Source organism: Argentina silus, assembly GCF_951799395.1.
Source record: "Argentina silus genome assembly, chromosome: 6".
Taxonomy (NCBI): domain Eukaryota; kingdom Metazoa; phylum Chordata; class Actinopteri; order Argentiniformes; family Argentinidae; genus Argentina; species Argentina silus.
The window spans coordinates 22,343,427-22,364,519 of record NC_139660.1 but is presented as its reverse complement, the minus strand read 5'-3'; the positions used below and the strand labels follow the sequence as shown (position 1 = coordinate 22,364,519).

Sequence of the window (21,093 nt, the reverse complement as noted above, 5' to 3'; positions counted from 1 at the left end):
CATTAAGAGTACGGTATCCACTATCTACATTGGAAAGTGTTGGATTATTTACTGAGGTGTGTGTGTAATGTTCACACTCTCACTACAGTTCTATAGTAAGTGACGCACATAGGTGGGACAATAAGTGGTTCATACAATATTCTCTGCACTATGGGGAAATACACTTTGAATATCAAATGAATGAAAATATATGAGAATATCCCGTATGAGAGTGTTATTGCTTGAGTTGTAATTGGTCACGCACATGATATGAAGGGAGTACAGATTTGCATTTGTACCTGATGATGAGGAGGAGATATTGAGAAAGCGAAGGAGAAGAGGGTAGGACAGTATAAGGAAAATGGAGAAGAGAGATTTTTTTCATTTTGTGATGTCAAGACTGATACGCTGCTTAGAAAGCTTGGAGTTATCCGTAAAAGTGAATAATGCATGAGGATGGAGGAGACTGGAATTCAATTTCCAAGTTCACAATTGGGTTTGATTTCCACACAGCAGTCTGTCCAAGTGGAGGGAGTTGTAGGAAATTTGCAGAACCATGGAGCCGTATGACAAACCCACTCAGTTCTGATGATGCCGAAACTGACGGATAAGTTCATTCTCATTTTCATTTCATTTAGTTAACTTTTATTTTAGCCAACGCATGTATGAGCTTGAGTTGTTGCTGATTCGGTTTGCTGTAGTGTCAATGCTGCACCTGTGAAAGCATATTTGAAAACGTTCCAACCCTGAGTGCCATTGGAATCCATCCAGACACCTAATTTTGGGTTGTTCATGCCCTACTATCTGGTGTGACCTTTGACCTCAGATTGCCAGCTGAGAGGCGTGGGAGAAGGAGTGCAATGATGATCCAGTACTTCCAGTCTTGCAATGATCATCCACTACTCCTCCCCACCCTTCTCTTCCTCCTACACTAATCTTTAACCCCCCCCCCCCCTCCATCTCTCTCCCCCCCCCCCTCTCTCTCTCTCTCCCTCTCCTCTCTCTCTCTCTCTCTCTCTCTCTCTTCCTAACTCATTCTTTCATGCTCACACCCCTCTTCCTTCTTCAGATGATCCATCAGTGGAGGTCATTGGTCATTGGTTACGTAAGAGCATCTTATGAAATGTTAATTTCAGATACACTTGGTTGTAAGTCAGTACAAAAACATACTGTGTAATTCATTGAGCACTGTAAGGTATGGTGGTCATAGATTCACTTAGACGGTTTCAGGCCATCATAATGACATAATTGTTTTTGTATCAAATCAGACGCGTACAATAGCTCTTGTAAATAGCTCACTTTCGCCGCCCACCATACTGGGAAATAGCGGTGAAATGTCACGACCTTTTGGGAGATGTAGATCATGTTGCAATCTACATGCACAACCCTAATTGGCTTGTTTGAGAGGAGGTACAAAGGTACTGAGGGAAGGATGCTTGTCTCAGTGACGTATCAATGGAGTAATTAAAAGCACTCTCACCTTAGCTTAGCACTGTTTAAACACTCCTGGCGGAGAGGGAAAGATTGCCATGAAATGAACCAAGTCATTCTCAATTCTGAAATGTTGCATACAGTATGCTACAAGTATCCATTATAATAGGCTACATCACATGTGTAAGGTGCTTTCCTCAATCGAATAAACTATTATCATCATCGTCCTCAGTCCGGTGTAGGCATAATCGGAGACAAACTGATTTATTTTCTTATTTTGAGAAACAACAAGAGGAGAACATGGGAGGGAATTAAAGACTTTGCAAGCCCACAAAGTTTCTTCAGGGCCTTAAACCTATCAATATGGCAAACGTCACTGACATCATTGCATTTCCAAATTGTTTAAATCTGGAAAAATCAATTCATAGAGATTCAACAGCTGTACATAGCTCATGTACCAGAGTCCTGTGAGTATCATGCAATTATCCTCTGTTTCCTTTCCGTCCATTGTGAGCTGTGGAAAAGCTCCTCCTTGTGAGATCTTAAATACTAATGTTCAACACTGATAATTGAGCCCTCATTGTCTCTCTGAGCTAAGAAAGGGCTTATCAAGACTGGACCCTATTTATCTGATGAGGCATTTCAATCGAGAGAAACCGAATAACGGAGCCAAAAATCATATCTAAGGCCATTATCATGTAAATAGGAGCGATAATAGACACTATGTAAGCATATCTAAACGTGCTGATCCGTTCCCCACGGATTCTACGGCTCGATATGCTCATACTGTTCAAACACGATGTTAGCTCTGTTGGCTCTTCATCTAGGTCACTTCAAAGAGAGATCTGGGGCCTTAATATGCTTTACCTTGGTCTCACCTTTCATAATGGATCATTACAGTGTAATTACATTATCATTATTATCATTTGCTCTGAATAATCACATAACACCTACTATCCTTTTACTATCCTTTTACAGCAGCTGGGTTTTGACGAGTGCAATACAATTAGAGAACCAAGACATGTTGAACAGAGCAGCACGAAATGCAAACATAGCATAATGTTTATAACCTTTATCAGGCCGAGACAACTGACTGCTGCTCCAAATGATCATACAGAAAAATACAAGCCAAATTGTTATCCTTTTTGCAACCATTGAAAATAGTATTGTGTTTAGCATTATGGTGGGATATGAGTCATCAGTCATCATTGTCATCATGCTCGTGCTTGTTCATTTCAAAATGGCTGATGTTACAGTTTGGGAGGCATACCTGTGGTTGGTTGGTTGGTTGGCAGGTTGTTATCTTTGGACACTGAGGTCCAATCCAATGGAAAGCAGAACAGAGATGGGAGACTTCTAGACCACTTGATGAACAAACATTAAAGTAATTGGATGCTAGAAGCATTCCGATGAACGGATTGTAAATTGTACTGAAGGAGTAAACATCTATGGGGACTTCTGGATGAATCAACCTTAATATAAAACATGTGGTTTGGAAGCAACAGTTCATATAATCAACCATATTATCACTAATCACCAACTGAGGCCACGAGCGGTAACGCTAATTGCAGTAATTTTTTTCCAGATCTGATTTTGTGCTGCACTAATTGCTTATCGTCATCTTTCCGACTGTGTTGCTGAAGGGACATCAACATTTTGTATAAATGTATTCACCCATCATTTTCTGTACCCCTCCAACTCCATGCACACACACACACACACACACACACACACACACACACACACACACACACACACACACACACTCAAAGGAATACACTTTGAATCTTGTTTGAACAATTTCAAAATAATATTGCTTAATTAAATTCAGACTGTAAAACCAAAGATAAGAAGTCCTATACTGGTTATTGTGCACTTTGTAATCCAAAGTCCTTCCTCTGGATACTGACTGAAACCACACACACTTCTAGGTTGAATCTCTTTGGCAATAATGATTATTTCTGCCATAAACAGGTCATAATGTCCTTGTATAACACCCTACTCTATTATTACTATGCTGTATTTGTCCTGGCTTTGCAAAAACAACAACACATGGTTAAAACACAGGTTTGACGTGGTTGATGTTCTTTAAGCGTGTTAAAGGGCCACATCAGAGAATGTCAACCTGATAGCAACCCATCATAAAACGGTTCTTCAGAGACATCCCCTGATTCCTATCAGTATTAGAATGGCTGTCATTTCTTTCATCACCGATGTGAATGTCAACGCAGATTACACAGATGTCATCATTTTCCCTCGACGCTGCCGCTCCGGTGCGAAAAGCCCCTTCTGTTTGTTTGTCACATCTGCATGTAATTTGCTGTGCCTGGTGTCGTACAGGGCCTCCCTCATCAGCGCAAAACCCTCCGGACACTACAGGTTCACATAAAGGGAAAACGTCTTGGCCTCTGAGGTGTTTAAGAGCCCACTGCGTTGTATCCATTTCCCTCGCCCCGTAAAGAGGTTGACCGGGCAGGTTTTAACACATGTCCGAATGTTTCATTCACACTCTGCCAAAGGCTAGGTGATGTTATGCATTGATTGCTATCAGAACCGCACCGCGGCTATTGGTTTTGTGTCAACATCTCGCCCTATGGACAAAACATCTCCGTGGGCACTGACATATTCCTTTGACATTCTCCAAATACATAAATATGTGGACAGTGAGATCCAGCACCAAAGTAGCAGGACTACCAGTGCATGAATAATGACCACAGGCAAACAGAAATGGTGGCCTAAGAGAATGTGTGTTGTTAATGAAAGCTAATGGCTGCCTATGCGTGTGTTCAGGGCATTTCTGCTTTATTGGGATAGAGAGAGTATAGATCAACAGGAAGGATGAGAGAGAGAGAGAGAGAGAGAGAGAGAGAGAGAGAGAGAGAGAGAGAGAGAGAGAGAGAGAGAGAGAGAGAGAGGAGGGATGACTTTCAAGATATGTCGAGGGACGGAATCGAACCAGGAACGCGATTACGCGGTATACGCATTCATGTGCTACGCCACTATGCGCCACGAGTTCTATCATATATTTACACTCACATTCAGTTGCTCAATCGACGTTATGCGCGTTTCCTTTCTGAAAATATATCCCATCTTTTTGGCGTTGGGAACTCATATTTCACAACGAATGAGATAATATAATGTGATTGTATGCACCTAATGCATCAACAGTGTTCCACTTCACTTTCAAGGAAGGCAACATTTAACATTACATTCTAGATGTAATTTCATATTAAAGCAATAACTCTGCTTTTAAACTCTTGATGTGAGGTGTGAACAGCTTAGTTCGTCTCCATACACCCCTAAAACATCAAATATCCCAAACTGTCAACTACAACAACCTGTATCATAAACAAACAGCTATCTCCTTGTTTTCCCTTCATTGCATGAATGTTAATGGTACCCTGGGACAGATAAACTGTCAGAGAGCTAAAAATGATTCACAAAAAGAGAGACACATAGGATGGCACTGTTTTAACTGCTTTTGAACAACTTTTTCCACATCCTTCAGCAGTGGTTCTCCCCTTTGATACCGGAGCCTGGCCTTGCTCACACAGACTCAGGAATTAGACACACACCTTCTGGGTCAACGCCCAGACATGCACACACACGCATGCACACCCACGCACACACGCACACACGCATACTCACACACACACACACACACACACACACACACACACACACACACACACACACACACACACACACACACACACCAAACATTGAATATGAGAGGACTGATATTGCTGAAAGATAAACAAGATCACAGTTTCAGTGATATCTATCTACTGAACAATACAGATGAACTTGTAGAACATGTAAATAGATTTAATTTAGCCTTTAAACCAATTACCGTGCAAGAGTCAGAAAGGCACTCTAATCATAGCATTACAGCTAATTACACAATTATCAGTAAATGCACATCTCCAGAAAATGATGAATGTGAATAATGTTGATGATGACCCGAGCCACAGATGATATATTGTCAGTGTGGCAATACACAGTTGTCAACAAACCATTACATTATTATAGGGCACTTGATTTGTCACAGTATGCAGAATCTTTTATTTGACTACTGCGAATTCTAACCAAACCTCGCAATTGGTTGAGCCACAATATGTCTTCGAGGGACCTGGAAACTTCATTACTGAAATGAGATGAGCAAACATGATGTGTACTTATATTTCCCATGTGCTGAAAATGTCCAAGAAACTAAGCCAAACCAATTTTGTGTCTGAGATATATTTCAGAATTCTTATTTAAATATCTGTATATATGTGGTATAACAGTGAGAAGGTAAATGGATGAACGACGCCATCTGGTGTTCTGTGAGAGTCCTGGTGTCTCATCTACAGGTCTCGTTTGAGGTGTTGTGTCATGTCCACAGGGAATAACTGCCCTGGAAAAGTCAGAAGTGGTGTCCCGTCTTTGGCTCTGGAAAGGTCGCCTCGACACTTTCCGCAGAAAACAAACAGACCGGCATTTTGTCCATGCCTGGCTGTCACCACAGAAGACACGAGTAGTCAGGCTACTTTACACATTTTTACTGGGTGTTTTAACTTCATGAATGCGTTTGTGGTTCTAATACTTCATCACTTTAGTGTGCTCTTTTGTTGAGCTAAATTGTATGCAAAACAAAACATCCTCTCTCCATACCCTGGTTGAAATGTGATTCTTCGTACCTTGGAAACAATGAAATGCTCACTCTTTCCCTCGATTATACTGTAAATGTATAATGTACCTAAACTTATTGAGCAAGCGATTATAGAAACATTTTAAGATGTATTCATAACCTTGGTGATTTGTGTCTGTTTCAAACCTACAGGGGCAAGTATAAAGTGTATAACATGTTTATATATACCGTATTAACATACTATTTCTGTTTGAGGAATTAAAATGTAAAAATATATATTTCTGGATAGAAAGGCTTCACCTGGTCTGACCAAGGTCAAGGACCAATGACTGGGGCACAATGACATATCTTTGACTGAGGCAAAGGGATTTGTATGTATTTATTTGTCCGTTTATTTATCTTATCTATGTATCCAATTTTTTTGTTGTTGTTGCATGGACCAAGCATCACCAGCAGTCAGGTCAGCAGTGCGTCTAGCAGCTCATTGGTCAATCTGGTCTAGCTGCGTCTGTCACATGACTGTTTTTTCCTTGCGGAAACAGGAAACGACAGGGCAGGGTTCTTGTTTACCATTTTGAATGCATCTTTTTGTCGCAAGGAAGGGCTGAAAGATACATTTTTACATGGAAATAGATCGTGATTAAGTGCATAACATCCCTTCTCCTTTCTGCATCCCATTAGATGTAAGTGTCCTAATACCAACAAAAAGAGTACATCTAGCTAGCCAGAGTGACATCTTATTTGTTTGCTAGCTGGCTAGCTAGCAGCAGCTGACATTTGCATGACATTTGTTGAGCAGCTAGGTTGAATGACTGCTTCGTTAGCTTTTTAGCAGGACATCGTCATTCATTTGGAATATAACATATATATATAACAGTGAAGATGAAACGCGTGTGCAACACTCGTGATGCCATCAATTGTATCATGATAAGGATTGCTTGCTTGCTTGCTAGCTAGCTAGCTAACTGTGTATAGCGAGGTTGTCTAGGACGGTGAAAGATAATGACTTGTTCTTGATCTTGAGAATGGTTATCGAGGAATTAAATAATAATAACAAGAAATAATGTGTGTGTGGGCTGTCAACATGTGTTTCCCTGCCACAATAGGCCTAGTAATATCTAGTCTCTGCTTTCATACGTGTCCCCAGACAGTAATCGTCCTACTTTGCGTCTAGACCAATAAGAATTGATCAGCATGTGTATGGCTATGGGATTATGGTGGCATGATGTCTTATTTGTTTCCACACAGGAACCACAATGACAGCCATCAAGCATGCTCTCCAAAGGGACATCTTTACGCCCAACGATGAGCGTCTCCTTAGCATCGTCAACGTCTGCAAGGCAGGGAAGAAGAAGAAGAACTGCTTTCTGTGTGCAACAGGTGGGGGGGTCTAAATGTCTTCCAAGCCAGTCTAATTCAGATGTAGTGTGTTGATAGAGATGATGAAAGGGGTGCTTTTCTATGCCAGACCTCAGGGTAACATTTTGAATGGGAGTAAATTATCCTCACCTGCTCAACAGTGGTGCCATTCCAGCATAGAGCACATGGAAATGGCTCTCAGGGCTTTTGCTGAAAAGTGATGTAAAAGAGAGGTTAAGAGTAGACATGCATTCAAATCAATCCCTGGCACAACTGGTCAAGTTGCGTTAAATGTGTGTTTCAGTTCGGTTTGACTGTAAACGGCCCATTTACATTTTCTACCCCAGTGACCACCGAGAGACCAGTGCAGGTGAAAGTGGTGAAAGTGAAGAAGTCGGACAAAGGGGATTTCTACAAGCGGCAGACGGCCTGGGAGCTCCGAGACCTGGCTGAAGTGGACGCAAAAGATGCTAGCAAGGTCAAGGACAGATCTTGACTTTACTCAACCAATAAACATGATGTACAATGGCTGTCAGATGTTACTTAGCTGGTCTGCTGTTATATTGAATACAACCCAGTTGTCCCATCTCTTCCCTCCTTAACTACTTCCTTCCATGTACTCTTGTCTCCCCCCATCCTTTTTATCTGTGCAGTCCACCCCCACCCCCAACCTGCTAATCATATTCTCGCTATTCATTATTTCCCTTGTCCTCCTTCCCTCTTCCTCCCGCTGTTGCTTTCCTTCTCTTCATCATCACATCCAATGCTCTCCATCCTCATTGTCTCGCTTCCTCCCTCTCTCTCGTATTCACATTGTCCCTCTCTGCTCCTCCTTTTTATGATTCAGGAGAACCCAGAGTTTGACCTCCATTTTGAGAAGGTCTTCCGCTGGGTGGCCAGCAGCACGGCTGAGAAGAACTCATTTATCTCCTGCATCTGGAAGCTCAACCAGCGCTACCTGCGGAAGAAGGTGGAGTTTGTTAATGTCAGCTCCCAGCTGCTTGAAGGTATGGCAGCTTTTTTGGCTATGGCTCCCCCCCCCCCCTCTGTGGTTGGGTGGACACAACAAACGCATGTGTATTTTATCTTGACCCTGCAAGTCAATGCATCTATGAGGCACCTTTTGCTTGCACCAATCTTCAACACAGCCTGCATTTTCCCCTTGAAATTGACTGACTCCAGGCAATGTTCCTCTTAGGGAATATAGGTTACAGAAAATCATATGGTTACCAATATCACTAATTAGTACATGTAAAAAGTCAATTTGGACATGTAAAGGCCTCAATGCTTGTATGTTTGAGTAACACTCTATGCATGTGTAGTAACACTGAAATTACTCTAGTAACAACATTGTATTGATGATATGTTGTATTGTAATTCATTAATTGCATTGTAATTGCACAGTAATGGACTTCCTACTGTGTGCAAAAAGCTTTGTATGGACAATTGTTTGTCTTTGTGTGGGGACGAATTAGAAAGATGTGATAATGTATTGCAGATGAACAAGGGATTTTCAGTAGTAGAAGGCATGGTGGTAGTCAGAGCATGTCAAGGGCCAAATAACACAGCTTCTTCTTTGGATCCTGAACTCTGACCTCTGCCGTGGCTTTTCTCCGTGGCTTAACAACTCTTTATTCTCACTCTTCTTCTTCTCTCTTAAACCTCTCATTGGCCAGAACTTCCTAAAGCGGAAGGTTGGTAGCACTTACCTTTTCTCCCCCACTCATTTCCTCTCCATTGTGATCTCACTGTGTTGAATCACCCTTCTCATAAGTGGACTGACTCATGCATCTTTGAAAGTGGTTGCTATTCGTTGGCTTTGGTTTGGTGGACATAGTGGACATAGTTGTGTGTGTGTGTGTGTGTGTGTGTCTCTTTGTCTGTGTCTCTATATGTGTGTCTGTGTGTGTGTGTGTGTGTGTGTGTGTGTGTGTGTGTGTGTGTGTGTGTGTGTGTGTGTGTGTGTGTCTGTCTGTCTGTGTATGCATCTATCTGTTTATGTGTTTTTTTGGGTGTATGATGATATCACGTGAGTTAGTCTAGGCTGTATGTTTTTTGTGTGTGTACATGTAACATGGAAGTGTGGTATATGTTTGTCTTCATGGACGAATGTACGTTGTTTGGGTGGCGTGACGTGGCGTGACGTGACGTGGCGTGGCGTGACGTGGCGTGCAAGTATGTCGCATGTTAACCCATCCTCCATGTTATCCCTGATTTAGAGTCGGTCCCCAGCGGTGAGAGCCAGAGTGTTGCCGGGGGTGACGAGGATGCTCTGGATGACTACCAGGAGCTGAACACCCGTGAGGAGCAAGACATCGAGGGCATGATGGAGGTGTGCGAGTACGCCATCTCGAACGCCGAGGCGTTCGCTGAGAAGCTCTCCAGGGAGCTGCAGGTTCTAGATGGGGTGAGTCGTCGAGCGCTGCGACGCGGGGCTGCCTGCAACAAAGACGGCCATAGTGTCTTGCGATTTGCGTTGGAGCCGGGGACGGAAATGTACACTCGTTTGCCCGTGTCAAACTGATTTTTTTTTAAGGAGCATTTCGAGGCGCTTCGAGGTCACTGTCACTCAAGGATGGAAAAACTCTTGTTGTGTGTTTTGAAGATGAAGCTATGGAGGCCTAATACATCGTTTTGTTGTGTCTCACATAATACGTATTTTATCATCTTTTGTTGATGATTACGTTTGATAAGTTCCTGATTCATTTTTTAGGCCCTCATCATTATGATTTTGGGGGCATTTCATGACCTTTCCAGTGCATTTTTGCCCCCCACGAGCCCCTGTTCATTTCCTATCCTGGTTTGAGCACATAGGTCTATTATAAGCCATGGGAATGAAAAACGAAAAAAGAACACTTTTAAACTTGGAGGTTTGGCTCCATTTAAACGACGCTTAACCCGACCTCTTCCTCCTCGTTCTCCCCCCACCGGTCAGGCCAACATCCAGTCCATCATGGCGTCGGAGAAGCAGGTGAACATCCTGATGCAGCTTCTGGACGAGGCGCTGTCTGAGGTGGACACCATCGAGGGCAAGCTGAGCAGCTACGAGGAGATGCTCCAGAGCGTCAAGGAGCAGATGGACCAGATCTCCCAGAGCAACCGCCTCATCCAGATCAGCAACACCAACAACGGCAAGCTGCTGGACGAGATCCAGTTCCTGGTGGTGAGGGGGCAGGGTTATTTATTATCTCCGGGCCCATACCGGTGTCTGCTATGTGGAAAAAGGAGAAAATGTCCCATTATGATGTCATCGGTTTATTTATTTAGCAATTTTGCAAAGTTGCACGCTATTCCTAGGGAACAACAACGTATAAACTGCAACATATACAGTACCAGTCAAAATTCTGCACACACCTTCTCATTCAATGGTTTTTCTTTATTTGTATTATTTTCTACATTGTAGATTCATATTGAAGACATCAAAACTATGAAGGAACACATATGGAATTATGTTGTAAACAAACAAAAAATGTTAAACAAACCAGAATATGTTTTATATTTTAGATTCTTCAAAGTAGCCACCTTTTGCTTCGATGACAGTTTTGCACACACACTTTGGTACTGTATGTGATATTCTTTCTTGTCAAAATCGTCACAATACATAAAAAAGCTTTATCCTATGCCTACATGTATCCAGAAAACAGAGCAAGCCGACTGGCTGGGTGTGGTCATATCTGAATATTCTTCACTGAATATACAGCATGAATGTATTTTTAATGAACACACAATAGGCTACCGCAGTGACAACCATCCAACACATAGTAGGCTGTCACCTTACCTCTCGCTCCATGTGAACTACATGCTTGTTAGCTTTATCACTGAACAAACGTGAGCTAGATAGCAGCTGCACTTTCCCAAAACCTCTTGCTTCTCTCCGCAAACTGACCATTAATGACGATTGCTAGCTATCATATTTCCATGAATCCAACCGTTGTCACAGTCTCCTGCTGAAGCACCAATCAATTTTCATTGTTAATATGGGCCTGATTAATCCATGTAGTGGAAACGTTCCATGTCATCATTCCATTACGTTCATGCCATTCCAGTAACTCATTAAACTGACCCGTTTACCCGAAGCTAATGATTAGTTGATCAATAACAGATTGTGGCTTTAAAGTGAGGCTGAATGATGTCTCCTCAGAACTACATGGACCTGTCCAAAGGCCACATCAGAGCCCTGCAGGACGGAGACCTGTCCTCCCCCAAAGGCATCGAGGCCTGCATCAACGCCTCCGAGGCTCTGCTGCAGTGCATGAACGTGGCACTCAGACCAGGTGTGTGTGTGTGTGTGTGTGTGTGTGTGTGTGTGTGTGTGTGTGTGTGTGTGTGTGTGTGTGTGTGTGTGTGTGTGTGTGTGTGTGTGTGTGTGTGTGTGTGTGTGTGTGTGTGTGTGTGTGTGTGTGTGCGCGCATATATTCATGTGTGTATACGTGTGTGTGTACAGGTACATGTATGTGTGTGTGTGTACTACATATCCCAGAAATCCTCCTGGGGGTAGAGTTAAACAGCACTTTAACTCTAAGTGTTGTTTTGAACTACATTTCCCAGAAACCCTCCTGGGGGTATGGTGAAACAGCACTTTAACTCTCAGTGTTGTTTTCAGGTCATGAAAAACTGATGGCCGTGAAGCAGCAGCAGCACCTGTTCACGGAGCTCAGAGACACGTTCGCCCGACGCCTCACCAACCACCTGAACAACGTGTTTGTCCACCAGGTAACGCACACACACACACACACACACACACACACACACACACACACACACACACACACACACACACACACAGAGTTAACAGTGGGGCTCATCAAAAGTCAACATTTGTATTCGTAATTGAATTTGAACGCCACCCCAAGTAACACCAAGGTGGGTTTTTCATTCATACAATAGATGAATGATAGACAGACCTTGGTCTTGATATACTGTATATGATCTGCTGAGTCCTTATAACCTGTTCACTGACATTCTCAATCACTGGGCAATGTAACAACAGTGATACCACTGCCACCAACACAGAGTCATTTGGAAGACTCCTTATCGTCAATTATTGGTCTTATGAACGCCATGCTAGGCCTGATTTATTATTAATTTATTTTTTTCTGTTTTTGATGGGCTCTTTTCTTTCCTTATCCACTTCCTGTGTAGCTGTGATCCTTTTCCTGTGCTGTTTCCTTCCTTCCTTCCTTCCTTCCTTCCTTCCTTTAATTTCCTGGCCCCTTACTTCTAGTCTTGACTCTGTGCTTCACTCTGCATCACCACCACTCTGCTCTGCTCTCTCTCTCTCTGTCTCTCTGTCTCTCTGCCCCCCCCCCCTCCCCTGTGTCAGTTCAACCACTTCAGTCACTTCAAAATGACCATCCCTCAGTTCTATAGGTCCTCCTGTCTGTCACTTCCAGTGAGTACCCTCCCTCACAGCCAACCCCACCTCCTTGATTGACCCCCCTCCTCTACTCTAACCTATGACCGCTCCCACCTCACATTACCCCCCCCCCCCCCCCCCCCCCGACTTATACTTCCTTACTTATTCAAGCACCCTGTTTTTTCCACGAGAACGCATTACTGATGGCATGATGGGGCGTGCTCAGACTCATGACGATTTAACACCCTTACCTCTCTTTCATCGCAAGCGCTCCCTCTTCTACGGCCTCCGAAAACGCAGACCTTCCTTCCTCCCTCCCTTCCACCTCTTCCTCCATTGAAGGAATGGGCTTTCTTGCACCGTGCTTCCTGTTTTTCAGAGTGCTTTCTGCTGTGACATTGCTGTGCTGCAGTGGGGGGGGGGGGGGGGGGGGGGGAGTTTCCATGTCATAAGTCAACAACCCTCTGCCTGTCTGTCTGCTCTGCCTGCATGCTTGGTAGCAGCGCTATGCTAGTCGTAGCAAAGCAAGTGAATAGAGAATGGTTGGAAAAAAAGAGACTTACACCACTGGTATGGGGTAACCAAGGTACACATGACAGACCTATGTCTGAATGTCGGGGAATGGAGTTATGAACATGGTATCCTGAAGTGGTTCATCTTGTACTAATCTAATGCCTGTTTTGATATGCATATACTGTGTTTGACTATAAGGAATGTCTTCTAAAGCCAGGGGCCAGGGGTGGGCAATCTTACCCCTCGGGCCAGTGTTGTTTAGCCTAGCTGAAGCGTGACCGATGTGGTCTAGGAACCCACCTATCCTCACTCTCATTTCCTCCCATGTTAGAGTCCGTATTCGAGCCGGCTTCTGAACGAGCGCATTGATTGGTTCTCACGCGCTTTGTATTTGCAATTGGCCGAGGCATCTCATTCCTTGAGATGCCGAAAAGTGACGAGGCGGTTCTTAACACAAACATACTTCATGGTTTGTTCAGTTAAAAAGGATATAAGTTAAACAATACTGGGGGTAGACCAACCAGCGCGGGGCACTGGCCCTTTATTGTCGACTTACATGACCCGACAACATCAAAGGGCCTCCCTAGCCTCTGAAGTCAGGTACGAGTCGTGCTTCAGCTAAGTGCTTCAGGCTAAGTGTGGGTGCAGGCTCCAACCAAAGAGGAACCGACCTACATGTCATTCAACTGTCTTTAGTCGAGGCTTTGATTCATAGAATCAGGCGTGTTACCCTTTAGGTAAATGTAAGATTGCCCGTTGCTGTCCTGTGTGTGTGTGTGTGTGTGTGTGTGTGTGTGTGTGTAACCGTGTGTGTAACCATGTGTGTGTGTAACCGTGTGTGTGTGTGTTTGTGTACCCGTTTTTGTGTGTGTGGGTGTTTGTTTGTGTGCCCGTGGGTGTTTGTTTGTTTGTTTGTTTGTGTGTGTGTGTGTGTGTGTGTGTGTGTGTGTGTGTGTCAGTTCGAGTACGGGTATGAGCGCTGCTCATGGTCTGTGTCCTCACTGTGCCCAGGGCCACGACCAGAGCTCGACCCTGTCCCAGCACACGGCGGAGCTGACCCTGCCCAAACACAGCCCCCTCCACAGGGACCTGCTGCGCTACGCCAAGCTCATGGAGTGGCTGAAGAACACCCAGAGGGACAAGTACGAGGGCCTGTCCAGGGTGAGGGCCGGCTTTCATCCCCTAAAGATTGTTGACGCGATTGTCGTCACTGTTGTGAAAGATGATGATGATGATAATGCTGATGATGATGATGATGGTGATGAAGATGGCCATCATCATCACCATTATAGGTCTATCTATCTGTGTCGTCACTATGTCTTTGTCGTCAACACCATAACATCTCATAAAACTTTCAAAACGTTCAGAATTCACTTTCAGAATTCATGTTAAATGCCTAGATGACTATTGAATGGATTTGTCTCTCATTCTTCAGACCTACGTTGATTACATGACCAGGTTATACGAACGAGAAATCAAAGATTTCTTTGAGATGGCCAAAATCAAAATGGCGGGCACGACCAAGGAAGGGAAGAGCAACAAGTTTGGTAAGAGCTATGAATGTTTACATCCAAAGTGTTTTATTGGTATAGTGTGCATGTGCTTGTGTGTGTGTATGTGCGTGCGTGCGTGTGTGAGAAATGTGTAATTGTGCTTGTCTTTCCCCTGTGTAGTAGTTGTGTTGTCTGTTTGTGTCACTTTCAATGGTGTTTTCCATTGGGTCTTTTGAATGTGTGATGAATGCTCAGTATGTTTGTTGGTGTGTGAGTTGCACGTCATTGTCTACAAGTTCTATGTTTAAGACACAGTTCATGTCTATTTAATGACACAATCAGTCTGTTGTACGTAACCTCGCCAGCTTTTTCTCCATACTCTGTCATGTTCTGCCTGGCTCACCATGCCGGGCTGTTGTCCCTGGGCTGTTTGTGTACTGTCCCAAACAAACAAAACTGCTTACCTGCCCAATGTGGCCTCCTGTGTCATTGCCTTTAATCTTAAAGGAAACAGTTGTCAGTTTTGGCTGCCAACTAGTATTCTGTTTCATTTTGTTTTCAGTTCTACCATTTTTCCTACCTTGTTTGGCTGCTCATTTGCTTCCTGTTTGACGCCATTACATTAGACGACAGATTAGAACTTTACTTATTACGTGTAAAAACGTTACGTTTTTTTAGCATTGGGTAGTTATGCTCACTGACAAGAGGAATGAAAGCCCTGATTTAAGTAAACCTCAAGTGTATTTCTATTCTAATGCTCTCTAGCATGACCCTTTCATTTTGGTGATGCTTCGGATTTTAGTAAGAGTAAGGGCCTCTGCTTCCTTTAATTGTCAGTCTCAGCTTTTCCTTCTCCAAAACAAAAACGAGCAAAAAAACATTTGCTTTCCATTTAAGACTGACCAGGCATTTAGCCCGACCAACCACAGCCACTGCAGCACATGTCAGTGTGTGACCTTTTGACCTCTAACCCCTAACGTGCCCCCCATCCCCCCTCCATGCTGCATGTCATTGAGCTTAACATGTCTCTGTCTCTGATGCCTGCCTTTCTAACCGGCCGCCAGCCACGCTTCCGCGGAAAGAGAGTGCTCTCAAACAGGAAACGGAGAGTAAGTATCACACACACACACACACAAACAAACAAACACACGTCACGCAAGTCCCACACACCTGTCCTGTAACCTCCCCTTCTCCCCACTACTGTGTGTCTCATACCTGCTGCGCACCCAGGTACCCCTCCCTTGCGCCTTCCCTAGAGATAGACTCTGTCTCCCAGAATCCTTTAGGGTATCACCACTACCCTGTCACACTGTACTACCGTAGGCTTTTGCATTCTGTGTGATGTATGCGATGATTGAGATGTGTAGTTGCTTTGCTTACTTTTAGCCTGATGTACGCTGCTCTGGATGAGAGTGTCTGCTAAATGACAGACCTAACTAAGATGCTCATTCACAACACAATAGAGTTACATGACCAGATTCTGATACATATCAACAAATGCAAACCATTGCTGCTGCAAAGTTCCTCAACGTAGCTTTAGCGTAGTGGTTTACTCTCAGGGGGTTAGGTTGGTGTTCCGTAGCCTTTAAAACAAGATGACCTGACGGTATTGTCCTGCGGTGCCTCAGGCCTCCACGGCAGCTCTGGGAAGCTGACAGGCTCCACCTCCAGCCTGAACAAGCTGGCGGTCCAGGGCGCCAGCAGCAGGCGCTCCCAGTCCTCCTCACTGCTCGACATGGGCAACATGTCCGCCTCGGACCTGGACGTGGCCGACAGGACCAAGTTTGACAAGGTGACGCATTCACAGGGTCATATATACCCTCTATTTGTCCTGTGGGAGAGGTGGTGTTTATAGTGTGGACCCCAGGAAGATTAGCTGTATCTAATGTAGCAGTGAATGGGGATCTGAATAGAGAAGAGATAATATCTCAATGGCTCTTTGATGTATAATGAGGTTGATCTGTTGAACATGGTTTGTGTGTGTGTGTGTGTGTGTGTGTGTGTGTGTGAGTGAGTGCGTGAGTGCGTGCGCACATTCAGTATTGATTGATTGAGGTGTTTCTCTGTGTTTTCTAGATATTTGAGCAGGTTCTTAGTGAGCTGGAGCCTCTGTGTCTAGCAGAACAAGACTTCATCAGCAAGTTCTTCAAGCTCCAGCAGCTTCCCTCCTTGGCTCAGGTGAGTCTTTCATCATCTGTATGGCTGCATGGATTTGTATATGCAAGTGAGTTACCGTCTTCGTGCATTGGCACTTAAAACCACAAGTTCATGGTCGTTAACCACAAATTGTTTTGTTTTGTCAGGGAGAAGTGGATGACTCAGATGGAGGGGTGCAATCTAGACAGCCCGTTCCAGGAGAACACAGGCACTCCTTGTCCTCATCTGAGTGAGTCACTGCTCCTCTCTCACTAATCTCTTCCTGTTCCCACTTCCACTCCTCTAATCTCCTCTTAGTTCTGCTGTTCCCCCAACAGTACGGAAACCAATTACACAACAAATATGAAGTTTAACTGTTAAATTTCATTAAGCCCGCCTGCCTCCTTTCCTCATCATTAAATGTTCCATTTTCTTCCCATCTTTCCTTTTATTGCCATCCCTCCCTCCCTCCCTCCCTCCCTCTGTTTTTCCTGTCGTCCGTCTGGCTCACCCCAGGAAGGACCTTGTGCGCTTGATGATGAACAAGATCTTCCAGAGCATCGAGACGGAGCTCAACAGCCTCATCGCCCTGGGAGACAAGATTGACAGTTTCCACTCCCTCTACATGCTGGTGAAGATGAGTCACCACGTGTGGACGGCCGAGAATGTCGACCCCGCTTCCTACCTCAGCACCACCCTCGGCAACGTGCTGGTCACCGTCAAGAGGAACTTTGACAAGTGCATCGTGAGTAGAGCTCATCTGTAACTACAATGCCCTGCGTAAGTAATGGGACAGTTGTATTTGATGGTATTTTGTACATATTTGTTTCACCATTCAGAAATTACAACACTTTTTATGCATAGTACCCAAAAGTAATGGAACAATTGGCTTGACATGTATTTCTGGTAAGTCAGGTGTGTTCCGTCACATCATTTGTGCAGGCACAAGAGAGCTGTCAATGTCTAGTATTGATTCTAGGCTTTGCATTTGCCTCTCAATTTACCTCTCAAAGGTGTCTGTCAACATGAGGACCAAAGAGGTGTCAATTAAAGTCAGTTATTAGACTGAACAATCTGAAACATAGCCAAAACCTTAGGCTTGACAAAAATCAACAGTTTGGAATGTCATTAAAAAGAAAAAAAGCACTGGTGAGCTCAGCATTCGCAAACAGGCTGGTAGGCCAAGGAAGACTTCCACAGTGGATGACCGAAGAATGATCACCATAATGAATAAAAACCCCAAAACAACTGTCCAACAGATCAGGAACACTCTCCAGGAGGTATGTGTCAGAGACTACCATCCACAGATTGTCACCAGCCAAACTACAGATGCTTCACTGCAAGATGCAAACCACTAGTTATCCTCAAAAAGGATGGTCAGATTACAGTTTGCTAAAAAAAAAGTACATAGAAAGCTACACTAAGCTGAATATGATCATGTACCAGAGTGATTGCAAGAGGAAAGTTTGGAGAAAAAAGGATCTGCCCCAGATTTACAGCATACCACCTAATTTGTGAAACATGGTGCAGGGAGTGTTAACGTTAGAACATGTATAGCTGCCACTGGAACTTGCTAACTTAATTCATGATTGTAACTGCTGACGGCAGCAGCCGAATGTATTCTGAAGTGTTCATGAACATCTTGTCTGCTCGGGTACAAGCAAATGCCTCCAAATTCATTAGATGGCGCTTCATCATACAGTAAGACAATGACACAAAACATACTGACATAGCAACTAGGGAGTTTTTCAGGGCCAAAAAGTGGAAAGGTCTTCCAATCCAATTGAACATGCATTTCATTTCCTGATGATAAGATTTTAGACAAAAAGACCTACAACTGAAGATGTCTGCAGTACAGGCCTGGCAGAGCATCACCAGAGAAGATACCCAGCGTCTGGTGGGGTCAATGGGTCACAGATTTCAGGCAGTTATTACATGTAATTTGTTGACCAAATAGTAAACATGAGTGCTTAAAAACTACACAGATACCATCAAATAAAAGCTAAGAATATCTACTTTAACCTCAGAGTACTTATTTAATTTAAAATCCAAACCTTTGGATTGGAGAGCCAAAAGAAGAAAAAATGCTTCACTGTCCCATTACTTACGCACTGCACTGTAGTTGATATCAGACAGACAGGATTCGAACCCAAGCTCAGACATCTCAGCCAGGGCTACACATCACGGGAGCGCGATTTCAAACCACTTCTGCTACACAACGTCCCTGCGGCTGTGGTTGTGATTGATTGAATCTGTTCTCTCTTCTTCTCTTAGTCTGGTCAGATCAGAGCGATGGAGGAGGTGAAGATTTCAAAGAAGAGCAAGGTGGGAATCCTTTCCTTTGTGACCGGGTTTGAGGAGTTTGCCGAGCTGGCGGAAACCATCTTCCGTAACGCAGAGCGTCGAGGGGATCTGGACAAGGCATACGTCAAACTCATCAGAGCTGTCTTCATGAACGGTGAGTCTACTATTCACCCATTAGATTGAATACAAAAATGGCCTGCTGGTTTGTATGTTATTTTAAGCAGAGTGTCGTTCTAGCTGGTAATCGGTTTTGATGGTTGGAATCTGATTGGTGTTTTTCAGTGGAGAAAGTGGCCAATGAGAGTCAGAAGACCCCGCGGGACGTAGTGATGATGGAGAACTTCCACCACATCTTCTCCACGCTGTCCCGTCTGAAGATCTCCTGCCTTGAGACAGAGCGGCGAGAGGCCAAGCACAAGTACACAGACCACCTGCAGTCCTACGTCATCAACTCACTGGGCCAGCCTCTGGAGAAACTCAACGTGAGGAAGGGGGATGGGTGGGGGGGGGGTTGATGATGATGCTTAGTGGGGGTTGATTCAGTGTGTGCCTGGGGTTAGGGGGGCTCTGAGGTGTAGTGTCACAGGGTGTACTCCAATATCCACACTAGTCTACCGTTTTGAATGACTCAATGTATTGGACGCACAAAATGCGAGTGTTCATAATTGAACTCGGCCAACGAATTGAATGCAAGCCATTGAATTTGACCTTGTTCATATTTCCAGTCATTCATGTTTACATCATGAAACCTCCGCCAGCATCATGAAACCTCCGCCAACAGTTGTTAAGTCTGCCGCTCTGTGCTTTTTGCAGCATTTCTTTGAGGGAGTGGAGGCACGTGTGGCCCAGGGGGTGCGGGAGGAGGAAGTGAGCTACCAGCTAGCGTTTAACAAGCAGGAGCTGCGCAAAGTCATCAAGGAGTATCCTGGCAAGGAGGTGAAGAAGGGCCTGGACAACCTGTACAAGAAGGTGGACAAACATCTGTGTGAGGAGGAGAGTCTGCTACAGGTGAGAGAGAGAGAGAAAGAGGGAAGAACATTGGATTGTAGTGGCAGTCCAAAAACAGCTTTTGTGTCTGTCGTTTTAAAATACCCTACGATATGACCATTACAGAGATTGAACTGTATCACGGTAGGTTGTAGTTAAAGGTAGTATTCCTATTCTAACATACACCACTGTACATCAGCTCAGTTGCAAAGTTGTTGCTTAATAAGGTCTCACTGTAACAGTTGCATTCCCCGTTTTGTCCACCAGGTGGTGTGGCACTCCATGCAGGATGAGTTTATCCGTCAGTACAAGCATTTTGAAGGTTTGATCGGCCGTTGCTACCCTGGATCTGGAATCACCATGGACTTTACCATTCAGGACATGTTGGAGTACTTTTCAAGCATCGCCCAGTCCCATTAATTACAAGCACTTACAACATTACCCAAGCTCCCTAATGCTCCATAGTGCCTCACACACTAAAGAAACAGTTACTGAAAAAAAACTATGATCTCTGTGCAACTAATGAAATGGATGAATTAAATTCTGCAACACTTGGCAGAAAATGAAATGAACAGTTGTTAAAAGTGACAACTGGTTTGGAGCATATAGATCCCTCTTCAAATTGTACAGGTGGCATGCAGTCCATGAAATTGTTGGGGTTACTGTATCAACTCTATGTAATAAGCCCCTTTTCTCAATCACTCTTTAATCATATTTGAGTTAGATCATTTGCTTCTCGAAGTCATATTATTGTAACTGTTTGTAAGAATGCCAAATGTATATAAATAAAACTACAATGGCGCCTATGTTGTTGTATTTTGTTATCATTACCATCTGTATACTATTGGCACGAACCGAACCCTAACAGGTAAACAGCTGCCTCGGCTTACACGTGTCTCGTA

General features: G+C 44.1%; 1 protein-coding gene across 2 annotated transcripts; it reads left to right on the top strand.

Moving 5' to 3' along the window:
- The first annotated feature begins 6,588 nt into the window (after positions 1-6,588).
- Positions 6,589-20,997, top strand: exoc1 (exocyst complex component 1). Of its 2 annotated transcripts, XM_083672003.1 has the most exons (19): positions 6,589-6,726; positions 7,292-7,423; positions 7,750-7,880; positions 8,250-8,409; positions 9,622-9,809; positions 10,338-10,565; positions 11,544-11,676; positions 12,006-12,115; positions 14,283-14,432; positions 14,707-14,818; positions 15,829-15,873; positions 16,393-16,556; positions 16,841-16,942; positions 17,068-17,150; positions 17,417-17,645; positions 19,175-19,358; positions 19,487-19,686; positions 20,018-20,212; positions 20,459-20,997. In XM_083672003.1, exons 2-19 carry the CDS (start codon positions 7,300-7,302, stop codon positions 20,609-20,611), a joined length of 2,691 nt encoding a protein of 896 aa, XP_083528129.1. In that variant the 5' UTR covers positions 6,589-6,726; positions 7,292-7,299; the 3' UTR covers positions 20,612-20,997. The 2 variants fall into 2 exon arrangements, with proteins under 2 accessions (XP_083528129.1, XP_083528130.1); XM_083672004.1 differs by lacking the exon at positions 15,829-15,873.
- Positions 20,998-21,093: the final 96 nt, after the last annotated feature.

What these genes read in the sequence shown, in the direction of transcription:
- exoc1 (XM_083672003.1), top strand. Translation starts at nt 7,300, where the DNA reads ATGACAGCCATCAAGCATGCTCTCCAAAGGGACATCTTTACGCCCAAC. An exon ending in ACGCAAAAGATGCTAGCAAG is followed by an intron (nt 7,881 to 8,249) that starts GTCAAGGACAGA and finishes TTTATGATTCAG; the next exon opens with GAGAACCCAGAGTTTGACCT. An exon ending in TCTCAAACAGGAAACGGAGA is followed by an intron (nt 15,874 to 16,392) that starts GTAAGTATCACA and finishes GCGGTGCCTCAG; the next exon opens with GCCTCCACGGCAGCTCTGGG.